General features: G+C 43.6%; 2 protein-coding genes across 4 annotated transcripts; both read right to left on the bottom strand.

The window, feature by feature from the left end:
• Positions 1-168: 168 nt before the first annotated feature.
• On the bottom strand, positions 169-2,957 carry LOC125969592 (UPF0575 protein C19orf67 homolog). 2 transcript variants are annotated; one of them, XM_049721829.2, is made up of 7 exons: positions 2,810-2,957; positions 2,300-2,403; positions 2,066-2,173; positions 1,340-1,449; positions 953-1,138; positions 743-883; positions 169-563 (listed from the first exon to the last, which is right to left on the bottom strand). In XM_049721829.2, the coding sequence occupies exons 2-7, from the start codon at positions 2,384-2,386 to the stop codon at positions 428-430; spliced, it is 768 nt and encodes a 255-aa protein (XP_049577786.1). In that variant the 5' UTR covers positions 2,387-2,403; positions 2,810-2,957; the 3' UTR covers positions 169-427. The 2 variants fall into 2 exon arrangements, with proteins under 2 accessions (XP_049577786.1, XP_068507028.1); XM_068650927.1 differs by having other exon boundaries at positions 2,831-2,943.
• Positions 2,958-3,306: 349 nt separating this feature from the next.
• On the bottom strand, positions 3,307-15,118 carry LOC125969590 (UPF0575 protein C19orf67 homolog). Of its 2 annotated transcripts, none has more exons than XM_049721825.2 (9): positions 14,892-15,118; positions 14,149-14,257; positions 13,576-13,831; positions 13,415-13,497; positions 4,974-5,014; positions 4,751-4,863; positions 4,465-4,638; positions 4,256-4,393; positions 3,307-3,792 (listed from the first exon to the last, which is right to left on the bottom strand). In XM_049721825.2, exons 2-9 carry the CDS (start codon positions 14,231-14,233, stop codon positions 3,564-3,566), a joined length of 1,119 nt encoding a protein of 372 aa, XP_049577782.1. In that variant the 5' UTR covers positions 14,234-14,257; positions 14,892-15,118; the 3' UTR covers positions 3,307-3,563. The 2 variants fall into 2 exon arrangements, with proteins under 2 accessions (XP_049577782.1, XP_049577784.1); XM_049721827.2 differs by lacking the exon at positions 14,892-15,118 and adding an exon at positions 14,470-14,678.
• Between the last annotated feature and the right edge of the window lie 41 nt (positions 15,119-15,159).

Genomic DNA, 15,159 nt, shown 5'->3' with positions numbered 1-15,159 from the left:
ATGGTTTTTATATATAATATATATATTCAAGAATTCCAGAATGTCGTTTTTTTGTTTAACAGTGATACGAAATGTAACTTATAGTTTTAAAAATCACCCTGACCACCTTGAAAATTATCATTTGAATCAATATTTTTAAAATGCTTTTGACTCTTCCCTTACACAACGTCGGAGTCCTTGTGACATTTAATATTTACCAAAAGAATATTTGACATGTTTTCATCCTCCATCCATATTAATTGGCTGAATCAACCCATTCCACATTCAAAAGTCCAATAATAATTCTTGAAATTTTAAATTAAATTTCTGCATTTAAGCCCAATTGCTACAAAAATTCAATTTTCTATGTTAATCAGAAAATATCCTGGCAAAAAACTTGAAATCTACTTGTGATGAATTAAAATCCCAGATTCAACTTATTGCATATTTACAAAAGCGCTGCCGAGTTCATGGATGACATAAGTAGCTGCAGCAGGTGTTCTGTGGCTGTGCAACTTGTTGGTTCTTGGCTGCCCATGAAGAGGAGCTTCTCAAAGGCGCCCTCCGGGACTTCACAAAGCACCCTAAACAAAATAAATGCCTGTCACATGATGGCAGAATTAACATTGTCATGATTTTATATGTAAATGTGTTACGTGAGGAAAAAAAATGACATCAATTACAGTTGAGTACTTCAAAATTACAAATTGTATGACAGCCTATGAATATGACTGAATATAATGAATTAATTTTCATGTTTTACCAGTCATAGATGGTCTCTGTGCAGGGGTCAGGCTGGACCTGAATCCACTGACCAATGGACCACATCCGCACCACTTTGGAATCCGGATTGTCACCATCTGCGTGCAAGTTGGGAATACTCTCCTCATAGCACAGGTAGTAGCTGAGCAGAAAAAAAAAAAAATTGTTTCAAAATATAATCAAAAAAGTAAGCAAAGAGGAAAAGACTCACTATTCTGTCTCAGGTTTGCTCTCGCCATCTTTTGAACAATTGAGTCGATTCACATTCCAGCGCATACGCTTGAAGAGGCCGGTGTTGACTCTGGCCAGGTACGGCGTGGGCTCACAGTAGCGGAATGTCGTTACGCTCAGCCTCAGTTGCTCCAGCACGATACGGCCCATGCAGAAGTGAGATATGCTGGGAACGAAGGAAACCAGAATCGGCAATTGAATCTTTGCCGCAAATCGACACTCATTTATTTGTATGATGTTTATTAGTCAGGTGAGCCAATTCAGGTGAATTTCTGTCTGGAAAAATAGGAAGTTGCTTTGCAGCACAAATATTGTATTTGTTTAAATACATAAATGTAATTGTGTGTTTGTGTGTTCACAGGCGTACTTGTCAGGCTCGGACTCGTCCAAAGTGATGAGATTGCTGCTTGCCAAGGTTAGCAACAGATGTTCCAATACGTCACACATCTGTTCAGAGAATTCTCTGAGCTGTACGAACTGCACACACACGCACACATTTTATTTATTTTTCACATTTTTGTAAAGTTAGTGTTCCTACAGTTGTGATCAATGCATAATTATTCAGTACTGTTACTTATTCCCAGTAGGGTAAAAAAATAACCCAGGGACTGACCCAACGTTTGAGCTAACCCAAAACGTTGAATCAAATGAACAAACTAGTTTTGTTATTGTTGTTTGAGGGTGAGGTCACAAAATAGCCCAAGTTTTGGGGTTGATTAATTGGCTCGTCAACATTTTGGGTTTAATGAATAACCCAAAAAGTTGGGTTGTCCTTTTTTGGACCTAATTAGGGATTTTTTTTTTTTTTTTTTATCTCAATTGTTCTTACAGTAACCATTTTCGCAGCTTGTCTATTCTAAACATAACCCATGAATTGTATTTTATTATGCGAGAAATGATGAACTTATAAAAACATAAAATGCAAACTTTTTGATTACTACATTGATGATTATCTTTATTATTAAATGTAAATTCAAAAACTGTATTACTAGTACACCTTGGAAATAATCTGTAACCAACAAGTAGCTCTAACTTTCCAAAACCTCTGTCAAGTTTTTAATCATTGCTGAAGTACAAATATTAAAGTTTGTACCATGTCAGGGGGCAGCTGGATGGTGCGGGTTGCCCATTCCAGGAAATTAAAGTATGGCCGGCAGGCATTGGTGAAACTCCTCAGCATGGCAGCTTCGAGTCCCGATTGCTGGGAATCAAGTCATTTTGACAAAGTACAGAGAATAACAACCCCATGCAATTGGAGAAACAGCCTTTGTGACAAACACAAACATCCTGACATGCAGGTGGTCTTGGAACTGAGACGCCCACTCACCGTTGACCTCCTGATCCTATGGCGCACTTGTACTGAATGTCTGGGCAAATTGTTGACCATCTTCGCTTCGACGTCATTTGGTGACATTCTCTTTTAGAAAGTGTCTATGAATTAAAATACATTAAAATATACGCTTCTCGACAAACATTACTTGTTTGTGTCACGGCTGTAGTTCAATTGATTTTTATTTACAAATTCAAATTTCATCTTCTGCCCAGAGCCTTCATCTGGATCAGGACATATACAGGCCGGTTTATTAGCATCTCTGGTTTATTTTATTACAAGTGCTATTACACAAACATTGGACAAAGACAGATTAGGAATTTTGACAAAATGGCTGCTTTAACTAAAAACTACCGATTGGCTGATCAGTTTCAGGCAATGATCCTTTTTCACATGTCCTGGTTGATGTTGGGAGCCGTTTTTTTAAAAGTATTTCAAGGGCAGCAGAACTTGACACATTTTTGACAGCATCACTACTTTATACCGGACAAATATGTTATTACATACCCGTAGTGTCTCTCAAATTACCTTCTGTGTCTTCTGTGGAACTGCTATTCTTATTTGATACTTAACAGTCGATATTGAAGCATAATAAATGCTTTCATGCTTTGTCACACATTATCAAAGACCGATGACATCATAGACACAATCCTGACTCCCAAATTGTGGTATGTGCTTTCTCTTTTCTGTGTTTTGGTTTAAATTGACTTATTTAACCCCTGTTTCGACATTTTCTTTTTTCCCCATAGCCTACAGATTGTTCAGGTTACAGGTTAACAAGTAAAATTTTTGTCACTTGGTTTTTAAGAAGCAATATACTAGAATAGAATAGAATGCCCTTTGTCATTTTACAACTTGGTTGTACAACAAAATTTGAATCCTGATTATGACGTAATGCTTTTGTTATGAAATCTAAATGACCGACTATGTACGAGGAATGTTTCAGGTGAAGTGCACTGAGCTGAATGCTTAATTGTGTTTATAAATAATATTCCAAAGCAAAGTATAATGAAGATGTTTTAATAAGAACTCTGCAACATTATTTTACAAGAACAATACCAAAGGTAAATTTTAAAATGTCCAAAACCTTTACAAACTCTTATTTTCACGATGACCAAAATATCAAAGACTGAGCACCACAAACATGCATAATGTTAATTATTTCTAGACAAAGTATTGTGGGTAAATTTTGCAAACAATGTAAAACGGCCAGTCTAACTAAACAAGTTCTGCTTATGGAGAGATCCTATTTTGGTTTTCCTCAAGACTGATATCCTGCATATGCCCCTGGTCCAAAACTATTGTAGTTTACACCAGAATAATATTCCCCTGAAGTCTCTTGACTGATTCTCAAGTCTAACAGAAAGTTAATGTTCTCCAGAGACTCGATCAACTGCAGCATTTGGTCGTTGGCTGTACGGCTGGACGGCTCTTGTTTGCCCACAGACAGCAGCTTCTCAAAGGCGCCCTCCGGAACGTCACACAGCACCCTGAAGCAAACACAGTGCTCCTCCGATGTTTGTTTTGCTTGTGAAATATGAATTAAACAGGCACAATCCACCTGTTTGTATTTAACTCAAGAGGCAGCCATTTTGCCACTTGCTGTCGACTGAAAATGACATCACAGGTGACTGTTTTAGGTCACAACCAATCAGGGCGCACCGGTTTTCTGAAGCTGAGCTGTGATTGGTTGTGACATGAGCTGTCAAATGTGATATCAAAGGAAGTTGCAAAATGGCCGCCCCCGCAGATGGATCAAAACAGGTAAGTTTTTGCTGCTTAAGTCATATCCTACCAAATCAGAATGCTGTGTTTAGACTAGTGGGAGTACATACAACTTCTAGGAAAGAAAATTCCGGGGTTGACGTAATCTTTAAGTCTTTGGGAGAATAAACACCATGCACACATGACTGAAGTTTAGTGACAAAAACAAAAAAGTTCTTTCTAATTTACCAGTCAAAGATGTTCTCTGTGGAGGGATCAGGCTTCACCTGAACCCACTGACCAATAGACCACATCCGCACCGCTTTGGAATCCAATTTGCCACCATCTGCGTGCCTATTAGGAATATCCTCATAGCACAGGTAGTAGCTGGGGGGGAGGAAATAAAAGTCAAAAAATCATGTGGATGGGTAAGGGGAGAATAAGAAAATAAGACTTACTACTTTGTCACTTGTCCATTTGCTCCATCAAGTCTCTCCACGTTCCAGCGCATGTGCTTGAACAGGCCGGTGTTATCCTTTACCAGGTATGGCATGGGCTGACAGTAGCGGAACGCCGTCACGCTTAGTCTCAGTTTAGCCATCTCTATGTGGCCGATGCAGAAGTGAGACAGACTGAGGGACAAGAGAAGAGTAGCAATGGCTCTTAAGTGTTATAGATCAACCTTGTCTACCACACATGAAGCCAAACACGAGTGAAGTGGACCAATGTGAAAAAAAATTGTACTTGTCAGGATCTGTCTCGTCCAAAGTGACAAGTTTGCGGCTGGCGTAGGTCTGCACCAGATTTTCCAATACATCACACAGTTCTTGAGAGAACTCCAACAACTTCTGTGCATGCTACAAACACACATGCAGAACTGTATATTTAATATATACATATGACAAGTTCATCTTTCGCTGTAGGAAGGGAACTCCTCTTCATCAAACTTAGAACCTAGTCTGTGTACCTTAGTATCAGTGGACAACCTCGAAGTTCTGGCTGTGGTTTTGTTAGGTTACGGATTCTAGTTATTGATCTGACTCCAAATTGCGATCAACACTTAACACATAAATTGCTATGTCCTAATCCACACACTGGCGCACCTAACAATTTTGCGAGTTCGTTCTGTCAAAGAGAAGACCAGTAGATCAATCAGACCAAATTTACCAATTATTTATTCCTGACAGAGCGCACTAATACAGGCCTGGGTCCCGGGTCCCTCACACTAAAACTCGTGCGTTTTTGTGACCACCAAAAGACGACACATTCTTCCGGGTTGCCCAGTTTTAAAGAAACACAATATGAATATTAAAGCATGCAAAATATTGTGAGATGATTGGTCGATGGCCATCTCCTCCCCGGTCCAGGTGTCGCTGAGGTCAGACAGTTGGGTTTTTCCCTCGTAGGCCGGTCTCATAGACGTGCTGTTGTTCTTGTTCCTAACCGACCTTGAGATGATCTCCTCCGGTACTCCCTATCCGGGCCTATTCCACAACACTTTGAAGAAAACAAGTTCATGCAGTTTGTCTGCACATTCCTCGCCCCCCACCAATCCACACGTGCACTCTAATACTAGATATTATATTAATATGATTATAAGTTTAACACAAACTTAAAAAATATGTTTGCAAACTCCCAAAAGCACATTTCCCTTTATTCCCTCTCATGACCTCATTTATGAGGTCATCACCCGTTACCCTAGCAAACAGCTACCAGCGCGCTGTCGATCCTTCCTTCCCCCCGCTGCTCATGTTGAGTCACCAGGGCATATTGGCCCATCGGTGGCAACGGGCCAACGGTTTTCTCGATCAACCGGACAGTGAGTGACCTAATACATGGAATACAACAACAATCGCATAAAATCATAATTGTAATAAAAATAGCTACAGCAACAAGCACAGACATGATGAGGCCTTTCCAGCTTCCGAACGTTTTCATCCAATCAGACCAAATATCGGTGTGTACGCCTGAATGATCTTTCATCTTTTTGTTCAGTGTCCTCAGTCCTTCCAACGCCCTGGTCAGTCGGCCTCCTGGTGCCGTGTTGTTTGGGATGAAAGTACAACATGCATCACCAAACATTCCACACACACCATGTTCCTTAGCTAATAGCATGTCCAACGCAATTCTATTTTGGAACGCCATTAACGACGTTGCAGCCAATTGTTCATGAACTGCGGCGAATGATTCAGCTGTATAATTACCCAGCCGTTGGACATTGTAATGAACGTAATTAATACGGTCTACATTTTTATTGGGGGTGATCCATAGGAAGATACTTTCGAATCCCGAGGACACTTGATTAACGAGTTTATACTTATCTGGCACACCCCGGGGCACTCCTATAGTGTCAATATATGTTGGATCGTCGTCGCTCAACCACGGGGGCAAAATGTCTCTTTTGGCTCGCTTCAGGAGCCCCGCCAGTGGGGACTCCAGGTTCCAATTGAGATTCTGTATTTCAATGGGGACAACCACCACAGGCATTATCAACGACACGAGGGCACAGATACCTGATGCATTCTTCGGCAAGCGATCCTATAATTTGTCATCTCCACACCACAACCAGATGTCACTGGTCTTCCTCTGCTCCTTCCATCATTGCTGGGTGAATTCTGGCATGTCCTGTTAAAGCTTGAAAGCAAGTGAATTTGGAAAAAAAACTTTGTATATCACAATTACAAATTGAAACCTACTCACCCATTTCTATTTTACCACTCCCCCCTTTTGACACATTCACCCAATGTGTCATTACGTATCAAAAGGAACCTGCAAAGCGTCCCCTCTCATCACCACACTCATTGTAGCCAGGCCCGCGGAACCTCTAGTTACCATCTGGGCCCCGGGACCATCACCCCAAGTCCTTGAAACTTGACTGTCCACCACACACACTCGGCAACACAAACAAAAATCATCGCACTCCTGTCAGTGAGCTTATAGCCCGACTGACAGTGGACATTTGTACACACAAAAACTGACATCAAGTATCAAAATTAAAAACAGTCATAAAATGAATCCTGGCGCCCGCGGATCATGTCCTGAAAACCACGTCATCAACAAGTTCATCATAAAAACCAAAAGGGCAAGGGTTAACATATTCTTGTAAATCCAACACAAACTTTCCACGAATGCAATCGACAACCTGCAAGAATGAAAACAAGTTACGCAAGCAACGCGCAATCCGCTCCTTGGCTGGTGGCTGATGCTGCAAAAAAAAAAAAAAAAAAAAAAAATCAAGTCACACAGAAAAACAAAGCAGAGCGTGCTATTGTCGCAAACACGTTCAAGCGTCAAACAATTGGTCACTGTCCACCTAGTCCGTCACCCCGTCGGGTGAGCTCAAAGTCGTCACACGTCAAATCGTCCAAAGTCTTGCTGTTCGATACTAGTTCTGTCTTGTCTGACCATATCACTGAAATGGGCCTTCTCCATCACATCGTTTTGTTGTCGATGGTGCCCCTGATTTGATCATTGAGCCATGGTTCCGGTCAGAACTCATCATTTACCAGTTCCAGACCCTCCAGTCTGTACCACCCCTTCAGGTGAGAGGAATTTTATCCTCAATTGCAAACACATCACCCCAACTTCAGACCTCTCTGGCCAATCATACTGCGCACACACAGTCATAGATGATCACATGCGCACACACCCATCCACACACTCGCAGACACACACATCCGTCTCTATCACTCAGCTCTCCTCCCACACTAAGCAAAGTTAGTATGTTAGTGTGCAGGCAAACATTGACTCCTAATAGTAACTCTTCACATTTGGACATACTTGTCAACATGACCTATTGTAAAATCTCCAATTCAATTTTCCATAAACTCGCCCATCAGATTCATCGCAAATTGTCATATATGTCTATCTGGGGGGGGAGACGACTGTGGGACCCGCGTGTCAGGGGAGCCTCCATAACCTCAGATTGCTCCTACAAACTCGATCTCTATTAATTATCCTAATTAAATTCAATAAAGATGGGTCCGACTATTCCCTCTGGATTTTTACATCATCATTTGGCTCTCCCCCTTTTTCCTGTCGTCTAGCTCAAATATGTTTCTCAGTCTGCTTCTCTTTATTGCCCCTCTTGGCGAGTCTAACTCGCCCCTTTTTCTCTTCCTAAAAATCCTGCCTGTCACACCATTCAGCACCTCTCCCTAGAATGGGCAGTTTTTAATGTAATTTACGTCATTGCTGTCCAGATCTTCTATCCTCAATCTCCCTTGCTGTCAATCCCTGTTAAAATGCCAAAATGCCCCTGTTCCTCTTGACCGAATCCACTTTAGTCCAAATGTCCTATTCTAAAATGTATCTAACTCGACTTCTACTTCTTAAGCCTGACGAGCCAAAATATCAGATCTCGCTCTTGTTTCTTACCGTTTTAGCCTATTTGTTTTATCCAAATCTGTTCAATCTCTGACTATGATGCTTTTCTCTGTAGCTCTACGCATTATTCAATTTTTATCAAATCTCCTCAGTTCTGTCAAACTCAGTGCACAATGAAGCTCCTGTCCACCTTGACCCGAGCTCCACCCAGTTTGGTAACGCCACAGCAAGGAGTGCGATTTGGCCGTCGGACACTTCCAACACCCCTGCGTCCCAGAGGCCACACAGAGTGTCTTCCATGCCTTGGTCCGCCTCTTTCGGCCAACGATATTGAGGCCGTTTGATAGGCTGCGTCTCATCCATTTGGAGATCAATAGGGGCCACCGAATGACAAAACCCGACATCAAATGGACCCTGGGACCACAGTGTGTCGGGCAAGGCCGCCAGCATTACTTCAGCGTCCTCATGATCAGTAAACTCCCTACCGTGTGTGCGGGACACCATAATCTCCTCCAGCAATCCTGTGTCTGCCATGGGTTGTTTAATTTGGTATGCATTCTGAGACTCAGACCAGTACAAATTAGGAATGTGAGTTTTCCGCCAATCAGTCTGTTGCAACAACTGCTTGACCATTGAGCCCAATTGTCTGGCCTCGTGTCCTGGGGCAAGAGCCAGCGAAATGTGTGGCACCCCTTTCTCTGTCATTTTGAACCACTGCATTTGTTCATATGTCAATTCAGTTGCCGCTGCGACTCCCTCTTTACCAATCAAAATGCACGATGAAGTTAAATCCCACATGTGCCCTTCAATTTCTTCAAACAAATCCCGATATACATCATCACTTTTTCGGTCATAAAATAGAGTGCAATGCAAAGGATCAACAGGTGGGTGGTATGGCGCCAGTGAGCAGATCCAGGCTTCCACAGTAGGTAGGTCGAGAACACACCGCCACCAGCAGGGGTCTCTGGCTCCAGCCTGGCCCAGTAGATGGTTGCAGTTTCTGCTTCTGCCGGTAGGGGCGCCATCAGCCACTGACCATGTTGTTGTAGCTGCTGTGAGCACTGGATGCTGATGCCATCTGGAAATTGAATAATCACTCCCTCTGGCCCACACAGAATTCTGGCTTGAACGGCTGACAGCAAGTCCCTTCCCATCAAATTGATCGGAGTGTCTGTGGAATGGATGTATTTGTACCACAGTCTACACCCTGTCCGGGTGATCACAGTTTCAAGTGGTTTGGTAAAAGGCAGAGTACGTGGTTGTCCCGAGAAGCCGACTAAAGTTGTTGTTTTCTTTGACAGTGAGGATACAGGAAGGGCAGTGTTTATTGATGAATAAGTTGCTCCTGTGTCCACCAGCATCTTCACAGGTTTTTCTTTCCACTGTCACATGAAGCATTGGCTCCGCCGGGCCACTGCTTTCCTGGCTCCCTGGGCAGCCCTATTCAAATTGTCCACACCAGAGATCATCATGTTGGTAGTACTGACCTCCGTGCGTTTGTGGGCGGGTGGCTCCGCGCGGTCGATACTGTGGGCATTCTTTTGCCCAGTGGTCGGTTTCGCCGCAGATGAAACATGCGTTGGGCGAATGGGGTTTGTATGCTGCCCTCCCCGGGTAAGCAGGTGCACTCCCTCTGTATCCGCCCCGGAACTGGCCCCTTCCGCGCCCCACCACCTGAAGAGCCTGTGACATTTGCATTTCCTTTTTCTGTGATTTAGACTGTTTAGCTTCACCATGCATTTTTGCCAACTGTAATTTCAACAACTGTTTAGATAATGCGTCTGTCTCGTTTTCAACTTTAGCTTGTGACTCAGTGAACATTCTGCAGTGATGCAAAACATGACGTTTAAATCGTTCTTCGGCACAAACCAGAATGTCAGGGTCTGACATTAGCTGCTTCTTCACATCTGGCGGAAGTCCATCCAGCAGCGCCGTTCGGAAGAGCACCTCTGCCTCGTGCGTGAGAGCCGGATGTCGACCTGTGGTTTCAATCCAACTCTCCACACATGTTACATAATGTTGTGCAGGTGACATTTTCACATCATAAGGAAACAGATCGGTGGGTTGTGGGAAAGTCAATTTAATGTTTTCAAACAGGGGCGCTGCTACTTGTGGCAAGGGCACCTCCCTCCCCAGTCTCGCTGTGCCTGCTGCTTCCTCAATTGCCTGCAGTTGCACCGGGGAGCATGCTCCTGCCAACATCTGGCGCATGTCACCGAGTGTACAGCTCTGCCCACTCATCAGAGCCAAAAATTTGTTCAGCCACACCTTGCCCCCTCTGTGAAGTGGGGGCATATTTTCCATTATCGCGGTCACATCACGGAGCACCATGGGCTCGTAGTGCTGACCGCCCGATGTGGTCACCAGCGGACACATCAATTCATTTTTCTGCACCTCGGCCTGTGTCATCTGTCCCTGACCACTCCGCAAATTATATTTTCTCCGTGTCTCTCTCTCTCTCTCTCTCTGTTGCCCATTTTAACATCTGCGCTTCCTGTCTACGCTGCTCATCGGCTTGATCAATTTTCTTTTTTAGCTCCTCATTCTCGGCAGTAAGTCTATGCCAGCTTTCTCCTTTCGTCACATTGGACGGTTGAAGGCTCAGACCGGGGGTGGAGGTGTCCACGCGGGATGTGTCCACGCGGGATGTGTCCCCCTCCCGGGCCCGTCGCCTCTCTTTATTTACTGCTTGTTCAATCAATTGTACAATACTCTGATCCGCCCTTTCGCCTTCGCCCTCGACATCCACTACCATCCTGCCACCCAGCGTCACCACCGGAACCATTACTCCGGGGTCGCCGTACGGCAGCGGTCCAACATAGCTCACTCCGAGTTTTGGGGCACTCGGGTGTGTCACATCATGCAAAGATGGATAAATGCCCTTGTATTTATTTCTTTCCTTGTCTATTTTCACCGCTTTCTCTACCCTTCTTTCTCATGCTCTTGTTAGCCTGCCATTGTCCAAATCAAAAATGTTTTTTTCTTTTAACTGTCTTTCTTTTGAACCTCTAAATCGCTCGTGTTGCTAACCTAACCTAACCTTAAAGAAAGGACAAACAGATTACTCCCAATAGCTCCTCATTATTTACGAGTTAGCCCCCCTTTCTTGAACATTCTCTGATCCATGCCGTCTTCCTCCTCACACTGTGTGGATGCAGCACACAGGGTGTGCACATAAACGCACACACCGAGCGCGCACACAACCGCACGTACACACACACACACACACACACACACACACGCATACGCACGCACGCACGCACGCACGCACGCACAATCCATCTCTCATGTAGCTTCTTTGCCACTTTCTATCGGTCAATACCACTCACAATTTGCGCTTCCACATCAGCATATACATTCCTTCAATCTCACTGCTTCAAACATTCACTGAGAAACTCACACTGTCCCTGCCCCGCCCGGGCTATAGCACCCCCCGTGCGAGGGGGTCGCGGCATCAATGTTGACCGGTTACAGGCTGGCCATTTCCTGCAACAATCATGATGCCGGCCCACCGCCCGCACGAGCATAGCACAGGCCCACGCGCACAGCCCAGACCCGCGACTACGCGCGAGTGCAGGCACGCTCATCAGTCGCAACCTCTCAAAGGGCAGGCCAACTTTGCTGTTGCGCCCTTCATCATGTTCACATTCGACATCTTTCAATGTCTTCTACACAACATTTGTTGTCTCTTATTCTCATCCTATCAAGCCACCGTTCTAGTAACTTTCTGTCACACACCTTATTTTCTCTACTGCCACACCTTGCTCATCTTAGTTTCTCTAACCAACTTAACTTAAACACACCATTCTTCCATAGAACACACATCACTCACACACACTCATATACACACCCACTCATGAGGATCCTCTGCGCGCACACTCTCTCTCCCCCCAATTTGGTTCATTTTGGATGTTTTAGCGGTCTGATCTCTCACAGGAGGAACTGTTACCACCGGATATTTTTTGAGGAGGCCTCACTTCCCCTCGGGGATCTCTTTATTAACCCCAGCTATTTGAATACGATCGTCACCGCACCCTTGTCCGCCACGACGAAGCACTAGGTCCCTGACCTATCCTTAGTACGCGTAAGTCCCTGACTTTACCGTACACGTTACACACGTAAGTTCCAAACTTATTCACCGTATGTATCTTAACTTCATGCACACCTTATTTGATCTGAACGACAGTCTCCTCTTAAATTTCCTCTTTCAATTTGCAGCATTTTGACTTATAGTAACAGGTATTCTGCTTACCTTATCGGTGATGAGCTCAGGGTTTAGGAGACGTCGTACCAGCTCAACGTTGTGCGCTTATTCCAAACGGTTCGCCGACCGGGAGACAGTGTCCCTGACACTGTCCGGTGTCTTGGCTAAAGACCACGAGTTGTCAATTACCCTTCTCTTGACATCACGTCCGCGGTCACCAAGAAATTGTTAGGTTACGGATTCTAGTTATTGATCTGACTCCAAATTGCGATCAACACTTAACACATAAATTGCTATGTCCTAATCCACACACTGGCGCACCTAACAATTTTGCGAGTTCGTTCTGTCAAAGAGAAGACCAGTAGATCAATCAGACCAAATTTACCAATTATTTATTCCTGACAGAGCGCACTAATACAGGCCTGGGTCCCGGGTCCCTCACACTAAAACTCGTGCGTTTTTGTGACCACCAAAAGACGACACATTCTTCCGGGTTGCCCAGTTTTAAAGAAACACAATATGAATATTAAAGCATGCAAAATATTGTGAGATGATTGGTCGATGGCCATCTCCTCCCCGGTCCAGGTGTCGCTGAGGTCAGACAGTTGGGTTTTTCCCTCGTAGGCCGGTCTCATAGACGTGCTGTTGTTCTTGTTCCTAACCGACCTTGAGATGATCTCCTCCGGTACTCCCTATCCGGGCCTATTCCACAACACTTTGAAGAAAACAAGTTCATGCAGTTTGTCTGCACATTCCTCGCCCCCCACCAATCCACACGTGCACTCTAATACTAGATATTATATTAATATGATTATAAGTTTAACACAAACTTAAAAAATATGTTTGCAAACTCCCAAAAGCACATTTCCCTTTAGTTTCAAGGAAGTTAAAGTAAGGTTGACATATGTGAATGAAACTCCTCAGAGCTGCAGCCTGAAGTCCGTTGTCTTTTTTCACCTCACTGCAATACAACAATACAACACGGACGGATTGTATTTTCTTTGTGTTTTGTATATTTTATCCAAACATAACCTCTTACCCTTTGACGAGTTTGTTGTGCAGGTTATCTGCTTTGGAGACGCTAACCTGGTTCTGCGGCGGTATAGACCACAGGTTTCGTTTCATCCTCTTTCGTGGCATGAAGGAACTTGATGGATGGCCACTGAGGAGCGCTGGATCTGCTTTGCTGATGGAAACCTGGATCTGCGGCTTCATGGACCTCAGGTTCCATTTTAGCCTCCTTTCTGGCATGTAGGAGCTTGTCAATGGATGGCCATTAAGGGATGGTGAAGCCTCTAAAAAGAAGATTGTATTACTATGTATGTCACTGTAGCTTATTTGTTGACTCCTGTACATATTATTTTTATCGAGAAATTATTTTTGAAAAGATGCGAGTGGGATTTAACCACAAAACTCGACAGGATTGTCAAGAAATAAACAATACCCATAACTTTCACACACTTGCATTAATTAAAATCACAAGTTTTGGGTGGTATATATTCATCATTTTGTGTGCATTGTGTACAATACTAGCAGAAAGTGTGAAGAGAAAAGAAGTTGATTGCTGATTGCTCTGGATGACAATTGCGAACCGAGGTGATCGCCCACTCACCGCAGACCTCCTGCCGTATTTGCTCCGACTTTCCTGGCAGAGTTTCCTCCTCTTTAGCTTCGGAATCTGTGATGTTCGTTGACATAGTCGTCACGCTGTTACAAGTCGCCTGATTGAAAAATATTATTAACAGAAGGAATGAGCAACGAAGCAGCTCGCGATGCTAATCGTAATAGCTAAGCTAACCATTAATGGCGGTCAGTGATAGCCAAAACTACCGTCAGAAGACGAGACCAAAATAGGAAAAACTAATCTAATAATTAGCAATTAGATGCGTAACCTATTTTTATGTTCATGGTCTTACAACAAAACTAAAATTACCTTAAATGCTCCTAGGTACTATTTCTACACGAAGACGGTGATTCTTGCTGCAATTAGCGACGGAGGTACGTAACTTTCGACTAGGTGAAAGTTAGAATGTAATGAATCCCTAAATTAAAAAAAATATATAGATGAAACGTTGCGCTTTAATTTATATAATTATATTACTGTACCAGGTACTGAAGGTAAATTCCCAGTAGGACCTTGCCTGCGAATGTTAATATATTTTCCCTTAAAAAAAATAATTAAACGCTCAATCTGCCAATTATTGTATGGTGTGTTCACTAAAGTATTTTTGTTAAAATTTGAACAATTGCTTCCCTACAGACAGGTAACTTTTGCCATCATTCGTTTGCCTAATAACCATAATTGTCAAGTTGTGACAATATTAAAAATAAAATAATTTGTTTGTAAAAAAGTACCTTATCTAGGTAGAAGCTCTGCGTACAATGAAGAAATGCATTTAGGCATAATAAAATTACGTTTTTATCTTAAAAGATGACTGATATATGGTTGCCTTGACAACCACGCAGCCCGCCGGTCACGTGACGCATTCGGCCGCGCTCCCGCTGCGCGCGCCTTGATGAATGACCGGGTAGTGTCGGGATCGCGCGGGGCCACGCAACACCAAGAGGTATCGTTGTTCAAGTGAAAGAAACACTGTCTACCATCCAAAACGAGTGTTTCGTC

The sequence above is a fragment of the Syngnathus scovelli genome, chromosome 5 (assembly GCF_024217435.2).
Source record: "Syngnathus scovelli strain Florida chromosome 5, RoL_Ssco_1.2, whole genome shotgun sequence".
Lineage (NCBI taxonomy): Eukaryota > Metazoa > Chordata > Actinopteri > Syngnathiformes > Syngnathidae > Syngnathus > Syngnathus scovelli.
Note: the sequence above shows the minus strand (reverse complement) of the source record. Positions and strands in the feature narration are given on the sequence as shown.